The sequence below is a fragment of the Pelophylax lessonae genome (assembly GCF_965119305.1).
Source record: "Pelophylax lessonae genome assembly, chromosome: 2".
In the NCBI taxonomy this organism is placed as follows: Eukaryota; Metazoa; Chordata; class Amphibia; order Anura; family Ranidae; genus Pelophylax; species Pelophylax lessonae.
Window position 1 is genome coordinate 286,751,719 of NC_138769.1, and position 24,600 is coordinate 286,776,318.

A 24,600-nucleotide genomic window follows, 5' to 3' on the forward strand; every position below is an offset into this window, starting at 1 on the left:
CATACATCATCATTTTCCATCCACTCACCCTCACCCCTATTATTTCCTTCACCAGGTCCTGACTCCTATTAATCACCTCTTTCGCAAATTCACACCCCCAAAACACATGTTCACAATCTTCTACACCCCCACAATTCTCTCTTGGACATATATCAGACACACACAAATCCCTTCCCCTCATAAACCACCTTGTAGCTAAGCATTCATGCAGACTCATCCAAACTATCTCTCTCTGCACATTAGTCACACCATACACATTCATTTTCTTCCATACTTCACCAGCCACTGATGCATTCACTTCTTTAAGGTTACATACATTCTCCCTCTCAAACAACCATTTTTTCACCCTCACTTTATCTCTTTCCTTTTCTCCTAATTCAGCCAACCTAAATTCCACCCTAAACCTTTCTAATATCCAGTAGTCACTTGCCACTACAAAGGCAACCGGCAACCTTGAGTCCCTTTCCAACCACCCCCACCTCCTAAACAACCAACCCCCCATAAATGCAACCATCCCAGCACACAACCCACCATTCTCCAAAATCCTCACCACACAAAACCAATACTGCAATAACAAAAATACTCTCACATTCGGAAAACTTAAACCACCATTACATTCCCGCCTACACACATACTCCCTCTTCACTCTTTCTATTTTGGACCCCCACAGAAAGGTAAACAATAATTTATTAATTTTCCTTACTCTTATCTCCCCAGGAGGAAAAATATTACTTGTATATAAAATCAAAGGTAAGATTACAGCCTTAATAACTAATACTTTCCCATAAACTGATAGCTTTCGCAGACACCAAAACCTCAACTTCTTAGCCACCTTTTCTCCTACTTCATTCCAACACACTTCCCCCTTCATTCTTTGATCAAAAACAATACCAAGAATCCTTACTCCATCCTCCGCTCTCCCAATCTGATCATCCACACTTTCCACATGTCTCCCATACACACCCATGCTACACTTACTCCAATTCACACTCATTCCTGCGCATATACAAAAAATAGACAAAAGTAGCTTCACCCTCTTTACACCAACTACCGACTGACATACTACCACCACATCATCCATATAACCCAAACATTTCACCGTCCCCCCTCCACTACCAGGCACCAAAAAGCCCCTCACAACCTTATCTCTCTGGATCATCCTCAACAGTGGGTCAATAAAACAAATGAAAAGAATAGGGGACAAGGGACACCCTTGTCTCACCCCTGATTTAATAAAAAAAGCCCGCCCCAACCTTCCATTAACTAAAACTCGACTACTAATTCCCCAATACAGACCCTTCAATACTTTAACCAGATGCTGTGGCACACCCATCCGTTTTAAAACCTCCCACAAAAAGCCATGATTGGCTTTATCGAAAGCCTTTTCTAAATCAAAAGACGTCAGGATAATCGAGCTATTCCTGTCTTTACAAAAATTAATGATATCCCTAATTAAGATTAGATTTTCTGAGCTTCTTCGACCTGGCACAGCACAAGTCTGCGTCACACTTACCATCTTACTAATTACTCTAGACAATCGTCTGGCAATCATTTTTGCAAAAACTTTATAGTCAGAATTTAATAAAGAAATAGGCCTCCAATTCCGAACATCTTTTCTATCTCCCTTTTTGTAAATTAAGACCACCACCCCCATTTTCATAGATTCAGACAAGGTACCTTTGCCCATTATACACCTAAACACCTCTACTACTTCCCCCTTAACAATATCCCAATACATTTTAAAGAACTCACTGGGTAAGCCATCACCCCCCGGGGTTTTATTTGCCGCCATACTTGCAACTGCTTCCCAAACTTCAGCCTCTTCCACCTCTTTCTGTAAAAAAACCCTATCATCCTCATCTAGATTATCTTCCAACATATCAAACACTCTTGAATCAGACTCATCTACACACACTCCTTTATAAAGCCTTTCATAAAAATCAGTCACACAATCCAACACATCATCCCCTTTACATTCATTCCCTTCCTCATCATACACTGCCTCAAACACCCCTTTCTCACCACAAGCCTTCTTAAAGAAAAACCTAGAGCATTTTTCATCCTGCTCCAAATATTTAACTTTTGCTTGAAAAATAATTTGTTTTCCCCTTCTGGTTAGTACTTCCTTAATTCTTCCCCTAACATGCTCAATTTCCTCTGCCATGTCAAAACCCATATTCCTAAATGAATATAATGTAGCCAACCTGGCTTGCAAACTAATATATCTCCTCTTTTCACTGATATTTTTATCCCTACTTTTTTTTTGAAAAAAAACCTTAATTTTCTTTTTAATCCAATCCCACCACCCCAAAATATCATTAAAGTCCTTTTTCCTATGGACCCATCTATTATACAATTTATTAAATTGGGCTTTAACATGCTCATCCTGCAACAGTAAGCTATTTAATTTCCATATTCCCGACCCTAAGTTAATGTCACCCCTCACACACAAATCAACATATACTGCAACATGGTCAGAAAAAACTACCGGTCTATGCCTGACATCAGAGCATTTTAAAGCCTCTGAAAACAAACATAAATCAATTCTGGACTTGGCTCGCCCACTCTCAGAAAAAAAAGTGAAGTAGGGGTCCACCAAATCCAGAACGATATGTGCATCATTAAGATGTAAATCCTGAATTATGCTATTCAAAATAGCGCTATTAGCATTCAGCTTAGCATCCACTGTTCCCACTCGATCTTTCAAAAATCGGATTGTATTAAAGTCACCCATAATCACACAAGGCCTCCTCCCCACTGCATGCAATTTCAACACCTCAAATACTTCAGGACGGTCCCGTCTATTCGCGGGAGCATATAAATTAAATAATCAAAATTTCTGGTTAAACAAAACTAAATCTGCCATAAGTAGTCTTCCAGGCACTAACACAACGTGTGATATGATGTGAATGTTCCTATTTGCGATGATAATACCCACCCCAGCATTCCTATTGTCCCCAACTGGCGACCAGATATAATCCACTACCCAGTCCGGAAGTTTGGGCGGCCGATTAAAGAAACATTCCTGCAGGCAATAAATGTCTCCTCCATTAACTTTCAGATCTTCAAGAATAACTGCTTGCCTAGCAGGAGACCCAAAACCCCTCACATTGAGGGACACAAACTTAATGCTCATTCACATAATGTGCGTTATTTACCCCCAGTCTCATCACCTGTGCCAGAAAAATGACATACATTGTTCAAAGCAACAACACTTTCATCATCCAAAAAATCCAGGCTAGGTGACAACATAGCTGGCTGGAAAGAATCAAGTGACCCAGGACTCAAGGGTGATGACTCCTTCTCTACTTCAGCGCCCAACACTGCCAGGACCTCAAAAGGGTTACTTATTTCAAACCCAGGTGTCTCTACCTTAAATTTTTTTGCCTTCTTCTGCTTGGGGCTGTCCAAAGAGTCCACCTTTGTCTTAGCCCCCATTGTTTCCATCTCCTCCACCTCTTGTGCATCCTGTACCTCCGGTTCCCACTGCAAAGCTGCTGTTAGGTTTTCCATGGGCTCTTCCACCTCCCTCTCCACCTCCACCCCATCCTCCACAAGTACTGGCTCAGCGCTAGTAGTTGGCTCTTCTGCCCTCTCTTCCACTTCCAGGTGCCCACTTTCCTTATCTTCAATCTCCACTTCCTCTTCCTGTCTTTCCGGGGAGTCAGACAGCACCTGTGTGGACACTGGTCGTCCACTCTCAGAGGTGCGCTTAACAGCCTCAGCATATGAGACAAAGGCCCTCCTGACCTTTGAGCAATTTTTCACTGTGTGGTCACGCTGACCACAAACATCACAAGCACGCTTTACCAGACAAGCCCCGGCTTCATGCCCCTCTTCACCGCAGTTCCGGCAACGCTTTTCTACATTACAGTCTTCCCTGGTGTGCCCAAATGAAAAACACTTCCTGCAATATGCAGGCTGACCAGGATAAAAGAGAAAGCCTCTGTTACCTGCTATTGAAAAGTTGGCCGGTGGGTGACACACCCCACCAATCCCTCCTGGTTCCACCTTCAGTTTAACAAAGAACTTTAATTTGCTATTAAAGATCCCTAAACGGTTAGTCAGCCTGAAGCCCCCCTTCACTGAAGAGCAGTACCTTCTCAAAAAAGCAACAACTAAAGCAATATCCATGAAAGGATTGAAAAGATGAACAACCAGTGGCTTCTCCTCCATGGCATACAGGGGTTCCACAATAAAAGGTCTTATTGATTCATTATTTGCTTTTTCCAATTCCCTGCACTTTTCAAAAACATCCATGCAAAGGGAACTGTGCACAAAGGAAACATCATAATACCTGGGTGCTGCATGATCCTGAATACAAAAAATATGTCGCAACTCCACTCCAACCGACTTCTGCAGTAAGTCCTGCACCAGAAATTCCAAGCTCACTTTACGAATATAACCAGGCAGAACCTGAAAACGAAGGGTGTTCTGTATTCCTTCTCGCTCCATCTTCTCCTGGTATCAACTCCACTCCTTTCAGGCAGCGTAATACCTAACAGAAGCAAGCCATAAAGACATGTGGCCCTTTCACAGGCCAAATGATATGATCTCATACATCCCTTTATATAACCTTGGTTAAACTACACCCACCCAGTATAAGAAACGCCCAGCAAAGTAATTAATTGGGTCTGTTGGTTCCTAAACCAAAATCACCAGTTCACTAATGAATGAGTGTTTGGCTGGCCATCCATGATCCAAGTTTCTTACAAGTCAACACACATAAGAAATGCTTTCAATAATCTCAGCATGAGCACAACGTGGCTTTTTCATTTAGACTAATGCCTCGCACACACGTACCGATCGTCGGCCGACCGATCGGCCGTCTTTTGTCCAGGGCTGTCCTGTCTGTTGAAAACTGCAAAAACTGCACACGAATTTTGTCGGCCAACAACAGACGACTGCAGAAGTGATGTCATGTGATGGTTAACTTTCCGTGTGTTTTTTCTTTTCTGAGCATGCCCAGTCTTGCAAATCTGCTGATTGTCGGCCGAATTCTGTACTGACTGGCGAACAATCGGCTGTTCTGGTGTTGGCCAACAAAAAATTTAATGCCTGCACGACAGTTTCTGTTCGGCCGAAAATGCGCTGTCGGCTGTCGGAAGCATCATACTAACAAGCCTACAATCGGCCGATCGGTCGTCGGCCTAATGTTTACGGCCGACAATCGGTACGTGTGTATGAGGCTTAAGGCTGGCCATACATGTTCCAATTTTCTTACAATTTTCTGTCCAATTTTCTTGAAATTTACCTTCAAGTATGTAGTACAAAGGCCTGCCTAATTGAATACAAGTGAATGTGTTTTTTAGCTTTGACCTCACATTATGTGGTTTGTGGTAGATCTACCAGAAAATTGTACAACAAAAGTTGAACATGTATGGCCAGCTTAATGGGCCATACACACTATAATGCCTCGTACACACGTACCGATCTTCGGCCGTAAATATTCGGCCGACGACCGATCGGCCAATTGTAGGCGTGTTAGTATGATGCTTCCGACAGCCGACAGCGCATTTTCGGCCGAACAGAATCTGTCGTGCAGGCATTAAAATTTTTGTTGGCCAACACCAGAACGGCCGATTGTTCGCCAGTCAGTACAGAATTCGGCCGACAATCGGCTGATTTGCAAGACTGGGCATGCTCAGAAAAGAAAAAACACAGGGAAAGTTAACCATCACATGACATCACTTCTGCAGTCGTCTGTTGTTGGCCGACAAAATTCGAGTGCAGTCTTTTGCAGTTTTCAACAGACAGGACAGCCCTGGACAAAAGACAGCCGATCGTTCGGCCGACGATCAGTACGTGTGTACGGGGCTTAAGATTTTCTGAAGACTTTTTCCTTTAGATTTACCAAAACCAGATAAGGTGAGGTCAAACCTAAACACTTTCAATTTGTATGCAATCTTGCAGGCCCTTGCACTACATAGAAAAGGTAAATCTGAAGGAAAAAGTCTTCGGAAAATCTTATAGTGTGTATGGCCATACATGTTCAATTTTTGTTGTACAATTTTCTGATAGATTAACCACAAACCACATAATGTGATGTCAAAGCTAAACAACACTTTCACTTGTATCCAATTAGGCAGGCCTTTGTACTACATACTTGAAGGTAAATTTCAAGAAAATTGGACAGAAAATTGTAAGAAAATTGGATCATGTATGGCCATACACACTATAAGGTTTTCTGAAGACTTTTTCCTTCAGATTTACCTTTTCTATGTAGTGCAAGGGCCTGCCAGATTGCATACAAATTGAAAGTGTTTAGGTTTGACCTCATATTATCTGGTTTTGGTAAATCTAAAGGAAAAAATCTTCAGAAAATCTTATAGTGTGTATGGCCCATTAGTCTAAATAAAAAAAGCCACTTTGTGCTCATTCTGAGATTTTTGAAAGCTTTTCCTATGTGTGTTGACTTGATGTAGTAATTTTTTATATATATATATATCTATATATCTTTTTTTTTTTTTTTTTTTGGGTTGTTGAATTCTGAGTTCTGGGGTTGCACTGCATATGTTCAATCAATTTGCAAATTCTCAGATTTGCAAGCTCAAACACTGCTATTTTTCAGAGTGTAATGTGGCTCTATATAGGAAGCAACACTAATATGGCTCCCCACTCAACAAATATATTAATTTCACACATATACAATGTTTTATTTTTGGGGTGTTGCTTGTCATATATAACAACAGACAGTTGTAGGTAGTTCAGGGATTTGAACACCCAAATACATTGTTGCATGGCAGCTGTGCTAACCACTTAGATATTTTGGTCAGTTTATTTAATCAAGCTCAAGCTCAATACATATTTGCAACATTTTTGCAAAACACAATTTACACAAACATAATCACTTTGTTACATTTATTTCATAATATATGCCACTGATAGTTTCTTAGCCTAACAATTTAAGTTTAAAATACTAATTTTTCACAGAAATAAATGTTTTAAACACCTATATATAATTTCCAGCATGCAGGATTATTTTTAAAAATTTGTTGATTTTATACAGTTTCACTAAACTAGGTTAATTATATGGGAATTGTGGTCTCTGAGGTTTTTTTTTTTTTTGTTTCTTGTTATTTTTATACCAAGCATACATGCACTGGCACCTTAAGAGCCCATTCACATTGAGGCGACACGACTTCGGGGGGTGACCTGTGAAGTCGCGTGCCCCACTGTGCACTGCGACTTGCAGAGACTTCACATACTGGAAGTCTATGCAAGTCGCTCCGAGGTCGCCCCAAAGTGGTACAGGACCCTTTTTCTAAGTCGGAGTGACTTGTGTCGCTCCTATTAGAACGGGTCCTGTACTACTCAATGGACCGCGACATACCGCGACTTGTCAGGCTGACAAGTTGCCTGACAAGTCGCGCTAATGTGAATGGGCTCTAAAAATTAATATAGTTTGATTCAATTAGTCCATCAAAAAATTTTAATAAATAAAAATTATTTGAGCTTGAATTGGGTCTAAATAGAATATATATATATATATATATATTTTTTTTTTTTTTTTTTTTAAAGTACAAATCACACACGCTTTGAAAAAAATGTCATTAGCTTTAGGTAGTTAAGTGGTTAGCACCTCTGCCTTGCAACAGTGTATTTGGGTGTTCGAATCCCTGAACTACCTACAACTGTATGTTGTTATATAAGACAAGCAACACTAATACGGCTTCTCCCCAAAAATGAAACATTGTATATGTGTGAAATTAATATATTTTTGGGGTTGGTTAGATATAGGAAGTAACAATAATATATAGTTTTTTGCATATATATATATATATATATATATACACATATGCAAAAAAACATATATTATTGTTACATTCTATATCTAACCAACCCAAAAATATATTAATTTCACACATATACAATGTTTAATTTTCGGGGAGGAGCCGTGTTAGTGTTCCTTTTCATATATATATATATATATACACACACACATAGGCAAATCAATAAATAAAACATATATATATATATATATACATATAATTATTTTTGGGTATCTATCTATCTATCTATATATATGTGTGTGTTTATATATATATATATATATATATATATATATATATATATATATATACACACACACACACATATATATATATATATATATATATATATATATATTTATGTATAGATATATATTTTTTGTGATTCATATATATATATATATATATATATATATATATATACACATACATAGAAATGTGCAAAAAAATAAATAAAAAAAAATTAAAAAAAAAAAAATTTAATAGCGCCGGAATAGCGCAGTTTTACCATGAATTTGCGGAGGTATTTGCCGCAAATTCAATAAAACTCCCACTAACGTTTTCAAAAACGTTATTTTCAGCCTAGTTTTTGGTTTGGAGCATGCTCACATGGGCTATCTGCCAGAAATTGACTCTGGAGCTATTTTTGCATTTTACACTTTTATTAATATCTTTTTTTTTACTTAACATTTCCACACAGTTTAAAAGCAGTTTAGCTCAAAATCATATAACACATCTTTCCCACACATTTTTTATTTTTTTCCTGCCATATTTTGTGATTTTGAAAAAATTAGTCCACCTTTTAGCTGGACTGTTTTTAAGTCCAGTCCTGACATTAGTTGATCTTAATGAATCTCACAGTTGGCGTTATTTTCCGCCCGCCGTTCTTTGAATACCAATTTCAGACTTAAAAATTCGCCGGTTCGCAAAATCCCGCCGAAACGCCAATTCGCCGTACTATGAATCAGGCCCACAGTTACATAGTTTGTGAGGTTGAAAAAAGACATCAGTCCATCCAGTTCAACCTATGATGTGTGATGTGTGTGTATGTTAGTACATTGTATACCCCTGTATGTTGTGGTCTTTAAGGTGCCCATCTACTAGTTTTTTGAAACTATCAATGCTCCCTGCTGATACGACTGCTTGTAGAAGCGAATTCCACATCCTTACTGCTCTGACAGTGAAGAACCCCTTACGTATTTTAAGGTTAAACCGTTTTTCCTCTAGTTTTAGTGAGTGGCTACGTGTCTTATTGTATTCCCTTTCTCTAAAAAGTTTTAGGGTCCACAACAGTACAGTATTTGTAAATTGATATCCTATCCCCCCTCAAGCGTTTCTTCTCCAGAGAGAATACGTTTAGTGCTTGTAGTCTTTCCTCTTAGCTGATGCCCTCCATTCCCCTAATTATTTTTGTTGCCCTTCTCTGGACTCTCTCCAGTTCCAGCACATCCTTCCTGAGGACTGGTGCCCAGAACTGGACAGCATACTCCAGATGTGGCCAGACCAGAGTCTTGTAGAGTGGGAGAATAATCTCTCTATTTCTGGAGTGAATCCACTTTTTTATACATGCCAGTATTTTGTTGGCTTTGCTTGCAGCAGCTTGGCATTTCATGCCACTGCCAAGCCTGTTGTCCACTAGGACCCCCAGGTCCTTTTCCATCTTAGATTCACCCAGAGGTTTCCCCACTAGTGAGTAGCTTGCTTTCGTGTTTCTGACGTTCAAGTGCATTAATTTACATTTTCCAACATTAAACCTCATCTGCCATGTAGTTGCCCACCCCATTATTTTGTTCAGGTCCGCTTGAAAGATTTCCACATCCTGCATAGAATATATTGGCATGCTTAGTTTAATATCATCCACAAATACCGAGATTGTGCTAGATATCCCCACCTTTAGATCATTTAGGAATAAATTAAACAGGATTGGTCCCAGGACAGAACCTTGGGGGACCCCGCTTTCCACACCCGCCCAATCTGAGTACTCCCCATTAATCACCACCCTCTGTACTCTCCCCTGCAGCCAGTTCTCTATCCAGGTACTCACCCTATGGTCCATACCTACATTCCTTAGTTTGTACAGTAAGCGTTTGTGGGGAACGGTGTCAAAGGCCTTTGCAAATTCCAGATACACCACATTCACAGGCTTACCTTTATCTAGGTGGCAGCTTACTTCATCGTAGAAGGTTAATAGATTGGTTTGGCAAGAACGATTTTTCATGAATCCATGCTGATTACTACTAATACTGTTTTCATTACTAAAGTCTTGTATATGGTCCCTTAACATCCCCTCCAAAATCTTGCAGACTACTGATGTTAGGCTGACCTGCCTTTAGTTACCCGGGATATATCTGTGCCCTTTTTTAAATATTGGTACCACGTTGGCTTTTTTCCAATCAGCTGGCACCATACCCGTCTGTAGACTATCCTTAAAGATCAGGAATAATGGTCTGGTAATCACCTGGCTGAGCTCTTTAAGAACCCTCGGGTGCAAGCCATCAGGTCCCGGTGATTTATTTATGTTAAGTTTCTCTAGTTTAGTTCTAGTTTAGTTTAGTTAAGTCTATCTTCTGTTAGCCATGGTGGTACACCCTAAGGTGTATTATTTAGTTTAGCCTTACAAGCTGGGTTAGTGTAGCCCCCCGATTCTTTTGTGAAGACTGATGAGAAGAAATGATTTAACACATTCGCCTTTTTTCTCTCCTCTGTGGCCATATTTCCCTTGTCGTCTTTTATGGGGCCAATGTGTTCTGGCCTCGCTTTCTTACTGTTTATATACTTAAAGAATTTCTCGGGGTTCTTTTTACTCTCTTCCGCTATATGTCCCTCGTGTTCCATTTTAGCCGCCTTGATTTCGTCTTTACATTTCTTATTATACTGTTTATAATGCTTGAATGCTGCCAATGACCCCTCAGTCTTGTATTTTTTGAAGGCCTTTTCTTTAGTATTAATATGCATTTTTATGTTGGAGTTTAGCCATCCAGGGTTTAGTTTTGCTCTTTTAAATTTATTTCCCTTTGGAATGCACTGGCCAATCACTTTGTTTAGTATGCTCTTTAAGTACTCCCATTTTTCCTCCGTGTTCTTTGTTCCCAGAGTTCTATCCCATTTGATATTTTCTAGCAGAGAGCGCAGTTTTGGGAGATTGGCTCTTTTGAAATTCAGTGTCCTTATATTACCCTTGTGTTTCCTATTACTATGATTAATACTGAAACTAATTGACCTATGGTCACTGTTTCCTAAGTTCGTATTTCTATATCCGTGAGCAGGTCTGTATTGTTGGTAATCAGTAGGTCAAGTACCGCAATGTTTCTTGTCGGTAAGTTCACCATCTGACCCATACAATTGTCCTGCAAAACATTTAGGAACTGCCGAGCCTTGGCTGAATGCACGGTTTCCTTCTGCCCAGTCTATATCTGGATAATTAAAGTCCCCCATTATAATGACATTTCCCATCCTTGCTGTCAATCCTATCTGTAAAAGGAGGTCCGATTCCCCCTCCTCCCTCTGGTTGGGGGGCCTATAGCATACTCCCAATATTACCTTTCCTATAGTGCCTTCCCTTTTAAGTTCTACCCATAGGGATTCTGGCTTGTCCATAGCTCCATTATTAATATCATCCCTCCTATTTACCTGTACACCTTTCTTAATATACGGACATACTCCTCCCCCTTTTTTACCTTCTCTATCCCTGCGATAAAGGGAATACCCCTGAATGGTCGCCATCCAATCATGAGAGCTGTCGAACCAAGTCTCTGTTATCCCCACAAAATCTAAGTCCTCCTCAAACATCAGTAGCTCCAGCTCTCCCATCTTGTTGGCCAGGCTTCTGGCATTGGTAAACAAACCTTGTAATTTTGACCGGTTGCATATATCCTCGTTTGATGTTGTTTTTAGGCTGTTCTTGTGATTTTTTCCCCATACCCACCTTGGGTTTAGGGGCTCTGAATATCCTACCGCTAATGTCCCCCTTTGTGCCCTCTGAATCTTGCTCCCCGCTGGCTAATTCTACATCTGTACCCTCCCCCCCATCACCTAGTTTAAAAGCCCCTCTAACTTTATGGCCATCCTCTCACCCAGTACGGCTGCACCGTCCCCATTTAGGTGCAATCCGTCCCTACCAAAGAGCCGGTGGCCGACTGAGAAGTCGGCCCAGTTCTCCTGGAACCCGAAACCCTCCTTACTATACCAGCTCCTCAGCCACTTGTTAACTTCCCTAATCTCCCGCTGCCTCTCTGGTGTGGCTCGAGGTACAAGTAGTATTTCTGAAAATACTACCTTGGAGGTCCTATTCCTCAACTTAGCGCCTAAGTCCCTGAGATCGTTTAGGACTCTCCATCATCCTCTGCCTATGTCATTGGTACCCAAGTGTACCATGACAGCTGGGTCTTCCCCGGCCCCACCCAGTAATCTGTCCACCCGATCAGTGATGTGCCGAACCCGAGGGCCCGGTAAACAGACTGTTCGTCTCGCATGGTCTTTGTGACAGATTGCACTGTCTGTCCTTCTAATGATTGAGTCCCCTACCACCAGCACCTGTCTTTCCTTTCCCTTTCTCCCAGCCTCACTGGAGGAGTTGTTCCCCTGGCAGCTAGGGGCGTCGCTCTGCTCCAGCAATGCTGGTCCCTGACTGGTTTCCCCAACATCATGCAACGGGGGTATTTATTGGGGTGCTCAGCCCAGGATCGGCCTCCTTGCCTTTTTCCCTTCTACCCTTCCTAACTGTCACCCATCTACTGTCACCCGGTATGGACATTCATATCAGTGCTGCCAGCTGCTTCCCTAGATTCAGGACCTGAGCTTCTAGGGAAGCAACGTGCTTACGTTTTGTGCATTTGTATTCGCCCTCGATTGCATGATCAAGGAACGTATACATGCCACAAGATGTACACCGAATCGTATTTCCACACCCGCCGGGCATTGTACATACTAATCTAATGGGGATTCAGTAATTTAAGTCTATCCTGTGTGGCTGTTTCCTAGCTTCCTATCTCTACTTTCTCACCCTCTGGTACTCCGCTACACTCACTGACAATCCCAGACACTCAGGTACTCACAGGTACTCCCAGACACTCTCAGGTACTCCCAGACACTCTCTCAGGTACTCCGAGGTACTCACAGACACTCACAGGCACTCAGTCGCAGAGCACGGTCAGTCGCAGAGCACGGTCAGTCGCAGAGCACAGTCGGTCGCAGTGTATTGATAAAGGCGTTAATGTCCCAATCGATATTAAGCACATATGGTGAGTAGGATTGGAGGGTGTAAATCCAATAGGTTTCACGACGTAAAACCCCACGTTTATTGGAACCGTGGCTTATGTCATTCACCATGGGGGCACCAAGGGTGTCCTTGCAGTCTTGGAAGGGACAGGCATTCTTCATTGGCAGAGCTCCCTGTTCCAGCTCTCTCCGCAGTTCCCTTTCCAGGTGTGGAAAATTGGCAAGCGGATTGCCTCAGTCGACAGGCCTTGGATGCAGGGGAATGTTCCCTTCATCCAGAGGTGTTCCAGCAGTTTTGCCTTCGTTAGGGCACTCCAGATGTGGATCTGTTGGCGTTGCATCTTCAGGATAGTACAGAGGTTTGTGGCCCGCTCCCGGGGCCCTCTGGCAGATGCACTGGTGGCACCATGGGTTCTGTCCTAGGCAAGAACATATACTAAGTTTAACATGAACGATACTGAGAAGTTTAGTATGGTCACCTGTGCAAGGTTGATGCACGCATATTCGTATGAGAGTGTTCACTGTCTGCCTTTCCTCCTCTCAAGTTGCTGCCAAGACTTCTTAGCAGGATCGAGGTGGAAGGGATTCGGGTCATTCTCGTGGCTCCGGACTGGCCTCGCCGAGTTTGGTACGCTGACCTGGTCAGGCTAGTCGCAGACGCTCCTTGGAGACTTCCTCTTAGGGAGGATTTCTTTTCTCCAGGGCCAATCTTCCATCCTGCTTTACGGTCGCTGCCTTTGTCAACTTGGCTGTTGAAAGGGCTTGCCTTGCTGAAGGGCAAGGGATTGTCTGCTTCAGTGATTCCCACTCTGCTTAAAGCATGGGAAGCTACTTCTAGGATGATGTTTCATCGTACGATAAAGACGTATATTGCATGGTGTGCGTCTCTTTTGGCTCCCCCTCGCTCTTACTCGGTGGCCCGGATCTTGGCTTTCCTTCAACGGGGAGTTGATCAAACTTTGGCCTGAGTACTATCAAGGGTCAGGTTTCGGCTTTGCCAATTTTCTTCCAAAGGCCATTGGTCGCCCATTCCCGGGTGCAAACTTCTTTCAGGGGGTGCGACATTTGGTATTTCCGGTGCGTTACCCGTCACCAACTGCGGACCTTGATTTGGTACAGTCGGTTCTTCAAGAACCTACCTTTGCAAGTATTTGGGGGTTTCCCCTGCCTACCTTATTACAGGAGGTGACCTTCTTGGTTGCTTTCACTCTGCGCGCAGGGTATCGGCACTGGCGACATTGTCCTATCGTTCTCCCTATATGTGGGTTCATGGCAACAAGTGGTAATTCGTTTGGATCTGTCCTTCCCTCCGAAGGTGGCTTCTAGTGGTCACTTGAACCAGGACATTGTATTACCATCTTTGTATCCTAAGCCCAAACATCCTAAGGAATGTGCATTGCATTCTCTGGATAGAGTTTGGGCACTCGAGGTACTTGGCGACTACTGAGTCTTTTCGTGAGCCAGGTTCGCTCTCTGTATTCACAGATGGCCCAAGAACAGAGCTGCCTGTGTCTGCTGCGACTACTTCCAGTTGGATCGGACAGAGGGTGGTGCAGGCTTATTCAATTAAGGGTCAGGTCCTACCTTTCCGTGGTTCGGCGCATTCTACTCAGGCGCCCAGTGCTTCCTGGGCTTTTCGCCATACAGGCATCTGTACTTCAGGTTGCAAGATGGCTACCTGGTCGTCTGTTCACACCTTTACCAAATTGTTTAAAGTGGATGTGCTGGCATCTACATGTGCATCTTTTGGCTGCAAAGTTTTGCTGGCTGCTGTCTGGAGGGCTTTTGGCCTTCCTTAAGGGGTGTTTACTTTTTGTTTCAGGTGGGCCTCATCTTTTGTTCCGATGAGTTCTATGTTACCTGGTTGACTATGTTTAGCCTTGGGGACTTGTTCTTTTCTGCTGTTCCCACCCATCATTTTATGGCACTGCTTTGGGACATCCCTACTGATATGGATCAGAGGACTGAAAGATAGAGAAAACTGGATTTTTGACTTACCGTAAAATCCTTTTCTCTTAAGTTCATTGACGGCGCAGTACCCGCCCCTCTATTTTGAGTTGGGTCTTTGTTCCTTTTCTGACAAAGCTTTGATACAAAACTGACATCCTATGCAGGAAGAGAGAGGGTGTACCCTCTGGGACTGCCCATAGGCGTAGCCAAAACTTGTTTTCTGCCTAGTGTCCTACTCCTGTATGGGGCAGTATAACCCTACTGATATGGATCAGAGGACTGCGTCCGTCAATGAACTTAAGAGAAAAGGATTTCATGGTAAGTCAAAACATTTTTTTTTAGTAGGGACCCTAGAGAATAAAATGGAGATTGTTGCAATATTTTTTATTACACCGTATTTGCGCACGCGGTCTTACAAACACAATTTTTTTTGGAAAAAATACACTTTTTTGAAATAAAAAAATAAGAAAATAGTAAAGTTAGCCCATTTTTTTTCTATAATGTGAAAGCTAATGTTACACAGAGTAAATAGATACCCAACATGTCATGCATCAAAATTGCGCTCGTGGAATGGCGACAAACATTGATACTTAAAAATCCCCATAGGGGACACTTTAAAAATGTCTACAAGTTACCAATTTAGAGTTACAGAGGAGGACTAGGGCTCAAATTATTGCTCTCGCTCTAACAATCGCGGCGATACCTCACATGTGTGGTTTGAACACCATTTACATTTGTGGGCACAACTTGTGTATGCGTTCGCTTCTGCGTGTGAGCTAACAGGGACGGGGCTCTTTAATTAATTTATTTATTTTATCTTTTATTTTTACACTGTTTTTTTGTAAAAAAAAAAAAAAAAAAAAAAATTATCGCTTTTTATTCGTATTACAAGGAATGTAAACATCCCTTGTAATATAAATAAGCATGACAGGACCTCTTTAATGTGAGATCTGGGGTCAAAAAAATCTCTAAAAAAGAAAAAAAAATAAGTTTTTTTCCATGATGTAAAAAAATGGGCTCTTTAAATCTGTTGTTAGGAAGTGACGTATGACATCGCTCCAGTCCTCCAAGGCCATAGAGTCGATTGAGGGCCATTTTGCCCTCACTCTACTTCCTGCCTGAGGGGACAGTAGGCCGGATTGTTTTCCCCGATACCGACGGGTCCGGTAAGTGGGCGAAAATGACCGGTGATGCCACTGCAAATCCATCACTGGGAACACCCTTATGTTACAGCGGACTGCCCACAGTCGCCCGCAGTTTAAAAAAATACCAGGGTTTTGGCAGCTATCTGCAGCCATAACCCCGGTATTTAATGCCAAATCACCAACGTAAAACTTTGGTGGGTGTTCCGTAAATGGTTACGTTAAAACCGCAGACTATTGAAAATGCATGTTTGGACATGTAATGTTTATTATATGTTATATACAAAGAATATGTATTATACATACTTTAGAATAGGAATAGGCAATCTAGTACCGGGGTAGCTAATGCATCTAAAACAGAGGTGTCTTACCTTTTGACCTTCCTGGGCCACACTGGATGCATAGGAATTATCTTGGGCCACAATTAAAATACACTAACAATAAGGAAAGCTGAAGAGTAGAGAAAGTCAGGCACATCACAAGGTAATGGAAGGTGATGGGCTGCAGAAGACGTCACATGACGAAACGCGTACAGCGTCACGTCACTTCCGGTTCCGGTCTCGAGTTGGAACGCACTGCGTTCCGGGACGCGGATACCTCGCTTTATTACTATTGTATACACGTGAGTACCCATTTTTTGCTGCTGGAATAAACGCCTATTATTACGGTATTACACTATCGAGCTTTCTTATTCCATGATCTTTCCATCTATACACCCTTGAGTGGCCATACCTGACCAACCCACGAAGTCTGGATACCACACCATTTACATAGGACCCCACTACTGGACCCTATTTTAGGACACTTCGGACCCCACACCACATCTCCCCCAGGAAGGGAATTATCATACAGAGCCAGGACCCAACAGGACACCTCTACAGTACCCGCTCTATACCCCTGTGTGGGGTGGGTACATCTGGTGAGTAGGTCTTTTTACTAGGGGCCACTCTACCACTCGCCAGTCACCCACCTGGGGGTCACCGTGAGATATCTGTTCACTTTAATATTTTTTGGACACAATCTCTAATTATGGACTTATTTTCATCTTATGGACTGATTTAATATCACCTCATTGCATTTTGCACAAAGAAGTTTCCCGCACTTTTTCATTTGCCCGCAAATTTTCTTGCTCACTTATCCTTTTTGGATTCACCTTATTATATTTATTGATTTCACATCACTTTCTGCTGCACTTTATATCCATAGTTTTTTGCACACCCACCCTGTGCATATCAGTTTCCCGCACTTTCATTATATATAAAATATATTTTTCTTTGCACATTTTCACTATTTATACCACTTATTATATTACCACTTGTAGAATCAGCACGTTTTGGAAGTTTTTATCAATTTATTCTGTATTGTTACATATTTATTTATTTATTTATTTAATTCTTGGTATACACTTAAGTACATTTTATTGTTATAGCTTGTAGTTTGCATTACGCCCTCTGGTGGTTGTTTCTTATACATCATACATTTTACAGATTATTTTTTATTCCTTATAACATCGTATGTCTGACCTTTTACTTGGTTATTGATTTTTAATCTTTTACCACTTCATCTATTCCTCAATTATATATTTTTTAATACTACATTTTTTATTACTATTTGCACTTTATATAAGAAGCAGCGCCATCACCTTCCATTTTACTTATCTATTTATATAGCCTTGGCTATAGTTTAAGGGAGGCAGCAGCTTCTTTGTGCACACGGTTCATCTATCCTTTGACATCCTTAGCGCGGATTCATTCAGATACATCACAAGGTAATGATCACTGATATAGATTATGTACCTATCTGAGTACTAAAACTTCATTTTTTTATAGTAATATTTTGTATTATAAAAGTATAAAAGGGCAACCTAAAACTAGTGCAATATTTGACACTGTTTTTGATAAACTAATGCCTCAATATCTGGTTTGATGAAGTTAGCAGTAATTGGTAAGTAGCAAGGTGCACATCAGATATTTTGGTTCTAATTTTGCCCTTCCTGTGCTTAATCCTTGAAAATAGTTGCTCACAAATCTAGGTTCTGCCGAAAATCTGCTACAGAAAGAAGGTGTGATTGTGAAGAGTGGAATACTTTTCTTTGGGAAGATAAAACGTATATAAGTCCAGAAAAGTGACTCAAACTTTTCTTCCCCTGCATTTGTTCGCTACGTTTAAATGCATTTTATTAAAAATGTTTAAAGAAATCAAAATTTTTGAGTAAAGTTTACGATTTTGTGTTGGGCCGCATTCATAGCTGTCTTGGGCAGTAATTTGGACACCCCTGATCCAAAATATTGCTGACAGTTGTTTGCTTTATGGTTGGTTGGTTTGTTTTACACTTCAGATTGCTTTTTTGAATTTGTATGGATGCATATCTATAATGGCATGTGACAATGGATGACATAAATCTAGCTTAAAGTTTTCTAATATCTACAATACATTATCTAACCATGACTGTCATAGGATTTCGACAGACTCTGAAGGTAAGCCTGAGTGGAGGTTAAACTTCAAATTCTTTGAATACTAAAAAGCAGCTTGCAGAACAACCCTTCACCTCCTTTGCCTTAATGTTTGTCAACAGGGCTAATTGTAAGGTGGACCAGAGGATTCAGCATACCATAGCTCAAATTGCAGGACAACTTTTCCCTGCAGTTGAGCCAGTACCTAGTATGAAAATGGTGCCCGTTTTGATTTTTCCTTTTTTCTTTTTTTCAGTCCAATGTGATCCCACACATGGCAAGAGCTACAGTCAATTTCCGTCTTCACCCAGCACAAACAGTTGTTGAGGTTAGTGCATTGCTTCAAGATCTGTCTCTGCTTGAAACATCTTAAGGTGACAAAAGGGAGTAATTCAGTAAATTCTAAATAAACTTCTTGTGTTGATACCCCAACACCAGTCCACAGAAACACACACAAGCAATGACTACAGACACAAGAAGTAAGTTCAAACTGTTTTCATATACATACTGTGTATGTATGTATATGTATGTATATGTGTGTATATATATATATATATATATATATATATATATATATATATATATATATATAAAAAAGTGAGTACACCCCTCACATTTTTGTAAATATTTTATTATATCTTTTCATGTGACAACACTGAAGAAATGACACTTTGCTATAATGTAAATTAGTGAGTGTGCAGCTTGTATAACAGTGTACATGTGTTGCCCCCTCAAAATAACTCAACACACAGGCATTAATGTCTAAACCACTGGCAACAAAAGTGAGTACACCCCTAAGTGAAAATGTCCAAATTGGGCCCAATTAGCCATTTTCCCTCCTCGGTGTCATGTAACTCATTAATGTTTCAGGTGTGAATGATGAGCAGGTGTGTTTAAATTTGGTGTTATCACTCTCACTCTCTTACTGGTCACTGGAAGTTCAACATGGCACCTCATGGCAAAGAACTCTCTAAGGGTCTGAAAAAAAAAGAATTGTTGCTCTACATAAAGATGGCCTAGGCTATAAGAAGATTACAAAGACCCTAAAACTGAGCTGCATCAAGGTGAGCAAGAATATACAGCGATTTAACAGGGCAGATTCCACCCTGAACAGGCCTCGCCATGGTCTACAAAAGATGTTGAGTGCACGTGATCAGTGTCATATCCAGAAGTTGTCTTTGGGAAATAGACGTATGCTGCCAGCATTGCTACAGAGGTTGAAGGGGTGAGGGGTCAGCTTGTCAGTGCTCAGACCGTACGCCGCACACTGGGGAGCTACAGTTCATGGAGGGAACCATGATTGCCACATCTACTGTGACATACTAAAGCAGAGCATGATCTCCTCCCTTTGGAGACTGGGCCGTATTCCAACATAACAACCCCAAACACACCTCCAAGGCAACTACCTGCCTTGCTAAAGAAGCTGAGGGTGAAGGTTATGGCCTGGCCAAGCATGTCTCCAAACCTAAACCCTATTGAGCATCTGTGGGGCATACTCAAACAGAAGGTGGAGGAGCGCAAGGTCTCTAACACCCACCAGCTTTGTGATGTCGTCATGGAGGAGTGGAAGAGGACTCCAGTAGCAACCTGTGAAGCTCTGGTGAACTCCATGCCCAAGAGGGTTAAGGCAGTGCTGGAAAATAATGGTGGCCACACAAAATATTGACACTTTGGGACCAATTTGAACATTTTCACTTAGGGATGTACTCCCTTTTGTTTCCAGCAGTTCAGACATTAATGGCTGTGTGTTGAGTTATTTTGAGGGGACAGCAAATGTACAGTTATACAAGCTGTACACTCACTACTTTACATTGTAGCAACACTCACTACTTTACATTGTAGCAAAGTGTAATTTCTTCAGTGTTATCACATGAAAAGATATAATAAAATATTTTTCAAACATGTAAGGGGTGTACTCACTTTTGTGAGATACTGTGTGTGTGAGTGTGTGTGTGTATGTATATATATATATATATATATATATATATATATATATATATATATGAAAAAAATATAAAATAAATACCAACAATAAATTGTACAAAATTGTAGAATTCAATGCAAAGGGGAAACCATCCATTCAGTTCAGGCTTCAGTCTCATATAATGGGATTTAGAGGTGCGGTGTCTCCATTAAACGTTCACTTTAAACCACAATCCACTTTAGCAGAGATTTAACATCCAGAGCTGTCATTGAAGAGTGATCAGACTGGTTACAATGAAACTTTCCCTGTGCTGGGGTGAGGCCCCTCCCTGCCAGCCAGGATGGTTTCCCCTTTGATTACAACAGCCACAGTGTACAAAAAGCCCCCCGATTTACCATATTGCATTGAATTCTACAATGGCAGCAGCTGCAGTTTGAAAAGGAAAGTTTAAATTATTGAATGAAGCTAGAGGAAGAATGTGCATCCTTGACTGTGGATTATAGTGCCTTTAATACGGTGCATTGTTGAACTATTGAGAGGAGAGAGGAGTTCCTGCAGAGAGAGACAGGATCGTGTGGTGGTCATTCCATCGGAGGAGATCTTTGTGTTATGCTTTGCAGCCCTTCCTATGAGAATAGGAGGGCCACATGATCTGGTGAGTTGCCACTCCCCCCATTGAGCACCCGGGTGAAGGATGTGTGTGGTGGTGACCCTTTAATCTCACGAATTTATCCAAAGAAGTGGAGATTTTAAGAGACTTTACACATGATATTTAAAGAAGACTTCATATATTCAATACTATTGTGTGTGGAGGAATATCATTACAATATATATATATATATATATATATATATATATACAGTGCCTTGCGAAAGTATTCGGCCCCCTTGAACTTTGCGACCTTTTGCCACATTTCAGGCTTCAAACATAAAGATATAAAACTGTAATTTTTTTGTGATGAATCAACAACAAGTGGGACACAATCATGAAGTGGAACGAAATTTATTGAATATTTCAAACTTTGTTAACAAATAAAAAACGGAAAAATTGGGCGTGCAAAATTTATTCAGCCCCTTTACTTTTAGTGCAGCAAACTCTCTCCAGAAGTTCAGTGAGAATCTCTGAATGATCAAATGTTGACCTAAATGACTAATGATGATAAATAGAATCCACCTGTGTGTAATCAAGTCTCCGTATAAATGCACATGCACTGTGATAGTCTCAGAGGTCCGTTTAAAGCGCAGAGAGCATCATGAAGAACAAGGAACACACCAGGCAGGTCCGAGAAACTGTTGTGGAGAAGTTTAAAGCCGGATTTGGATACAAAAAGATTTCCCAAGCTTTAAACATCCCAAGGAGCACTGTGCAAACGATAATATTGAAATGGAAGGAGTATCGGACCACTGCAAATCTACGAAGACCTGGCCGTACTTCTAAACTTTCAGCTCATACAAGGAGAAGACTGATCAGAGATGCAGCCAAGAGGCCCATGATCACTCTGGATGAACTGCAGAGATCTACAGCTGAGGTGGGAGACTCTGTCCATAGGACAACAATCAGTCGTATACTGCACACATCTGGCCTTTATGGAAGAGTGGCAAGAAGAAAGCCATTTCTTAAAGATATCCATAAAAAGTGCCATTTAAAGTTTGCCACAAGCCACCTGGGAGAAACACCAAACATGTGGAAGAAGGTGCTCTGGTCAGATGAAACCAAAATCAAACTTTTTGGCAACAATGCAAAACGTTTTGTTTGGCGTAAAAGCAACACAGCTCATCACCCTGAACACACCATCCCCACTGTCAAACATGGTGGTGGCAGCATCATGGTTTGGGCCTGCTTTTCTTCAGCAGGGACAGGGAAGATGGATGGAGCCAAATACAGGACCATTCTGGAAGAAAACCTGATGGAGTCTGCAAAAGACCTGAGACTGGAACGGAGATTTGTCTTCCAACAAGACAATGATCCAAAACAATCTACAATGGAATGGTTCACAAATAAACATATCCAGGTGTTAGAATGGCCAAGTCAAAGTCCAGACCTGAATCCAATCAAAAATCTGTGGAAATAAATGCTGTTCACAAACGCTCTCCATCCAACCTCACTGAGCTCAAGCTGTTTTGCAAGGAGGAGTGGGCAAAAATTTCAGTCTCTCGATGTGCAAAACTGATAGAGACATACCCCAAGCGACTTACAGCTGTAATTGCAGCAAAAGGTGGTGGTACAAAGTATTAACTTATGGGGGCTGAATCATTTTGCACACCCAATTTTTAAGTTTTTTATTTGTTAAAAAAGTTTGAAATATCCAATAAATTTCGTTCCACTTCATGATTGTGTCCCACTTGTTGTTGATTCTTCACAAAAAATTACAGTTTTATATCTTTTTGTTTGAAGCCTGAAATGTGGCAAAAGGTCGAAAAGTTCAAGGGGCCGAATACTTTCGCAAGGCACTGTGTATATATATACATATATATATATATATATATATATATATATATATAATTTCATTTATTTTATTATTGGAATACATAATGTATTATAGAATGTATTATATACTTTACATATGTTTTTAAAAATTACTTTTGAGTACATGGGAGAAGAAAGATTATACTGGCAAAGAGGAGCAATTGCCTGGCTTTTGCGCTGCACAGGTCACCCTCTGCATCAATACCAAATAATAAAGAATAAAATAAAGAAAATAAAAACTAAAATAAGTAAAAAAAATACAAAATGGCAGCTGGCAATTTGCCTCTGGGCCCAACTAGCCTAGAAAATATCCACTTATTGATATGAGGGGTTGCTGCACAAAAAAACTTGAACAAATTGGCATTCAGACCACCAGACTGGAGTAGGGTTATAGTATAGCTAGTAGGAATGGGCAAACGGTTCGCCCCGAGCATGAGTTCGGCCCAAACATTTGCCTGCTCGGCCTTTCGCCGAACACCCAAATTTGCAGGGTGTTCGACCTGTCAAACGCCCTAAAATGTTGCGCTCTGATTGGGCAAAGCTTTGCCCAATCAGGATGCAGTATAAGCTAATTGTTAAGGAGCGGGACGGGAAACTGGCCGCGGCATCATTAACAATGGATGAGTCATCCGCTCTCAATGGGTTTTCCGGAGATGGTTAAAAAAAAAGAAAAAATAAATATTTAAATATAGTGCCTTGGGGGTCTGCCTGTAAAGTGGTGCATCTTTAGCATGAATTAAACATGCTGCAGCGAGTCAAATCACATTTAAAATGACTCACGGTTGCAATTGCCGACTCATGAAAGAAAAAAACAGCGCCCCCCCAGTCTATACCAGACCCCTCGGGTCTTGTATGGGTTTTAAGGGGAACCCCACAGCAACATTTAAAAAAAAAGTGTGCCCCCCCCCCCCCCCCCAAAATCCATACCAGACTTTTCTTTTATTCAGACACAGACCCCAAGCTGTATTTTTCTTAATTTTTTTTCATATCCGGGAGCCGGAAATTGCAACCGTGAGTCATTTTAAATGGCATTTGACTTTGAGTTTTTTTTCTTTAGAAATATTTTTGCTGCAGCATGATCTATAAATGCTATAGATGCACCACTCTACAGACACATTAGGGGACCCCCCAGGCACTATATTTAAAGGGATTTTTTTCATTTTTCATTTTTATTGGGGCATTTTAAGCATCATTAAAATCACTGCTCCTGAAAAAACCGACCGTTTTTTGCAATTTTTTTTTTTTTACTTATTGTTTTATTAAGGTTTTACACATTTAAATGTAAGTAAGGCTTAAGATCATGTAGGTGCAGTACAGAGGTTTTATAACATAGAGAAGAGCAAGTACTGTACAAACTTATTGTAGTAATTTCAACAAGCTGTAAACCATAGTCCGGGTGAACGTTCCAGAGGAGAGAAAAAAAAATAAGAAGAAATAAGAAAAATAGCTTTAGCCATTAAGTATAGATCGCAGGAAAGGGCTTGAATTACCAATGAGGCAAGTGTCAGCGAACTTTGTATTTGAGTAGCCACATTAGCAAGCTAAGGATGTGATGTCTAGTTTGGAGAAGATTAACCATGGTGCCCAGTCCTTCCTGAGTTTCGTTAGGCCGAGGTTTGCTTTAGCAAACATAAATTCCATCTGGAGGTGTTGGTTGAGGATTTGATGGACCATTA

At 41.0% G+C, this 24,600-nt stretch overlaps 1 protein-coding gene across 1 annotated transcript in view; it reads left to right on the forward strand.

The window, feature by feature from the left end:
• The window catches only part of PM20D1 (peptidase M20 domain containing 1), a gene marked incomplete at its 5' end in the record, with an annotated part of 305,608 nt that overhangs the window by 229,675 nt on the left and 51,333 nt on the right, over positions 1–24,600 (forward strand). Inside the window, one exon of the mRNA XM_082244535.1 lies at positions 18,791–18,862. Coding sequence (XP_082100661.1) covers positions 18,791–18,862 — 72 coding nt within the window. The remainder of the gene's footprint in view (positions 1–18,790; positions 18,863–24,600) is intronic.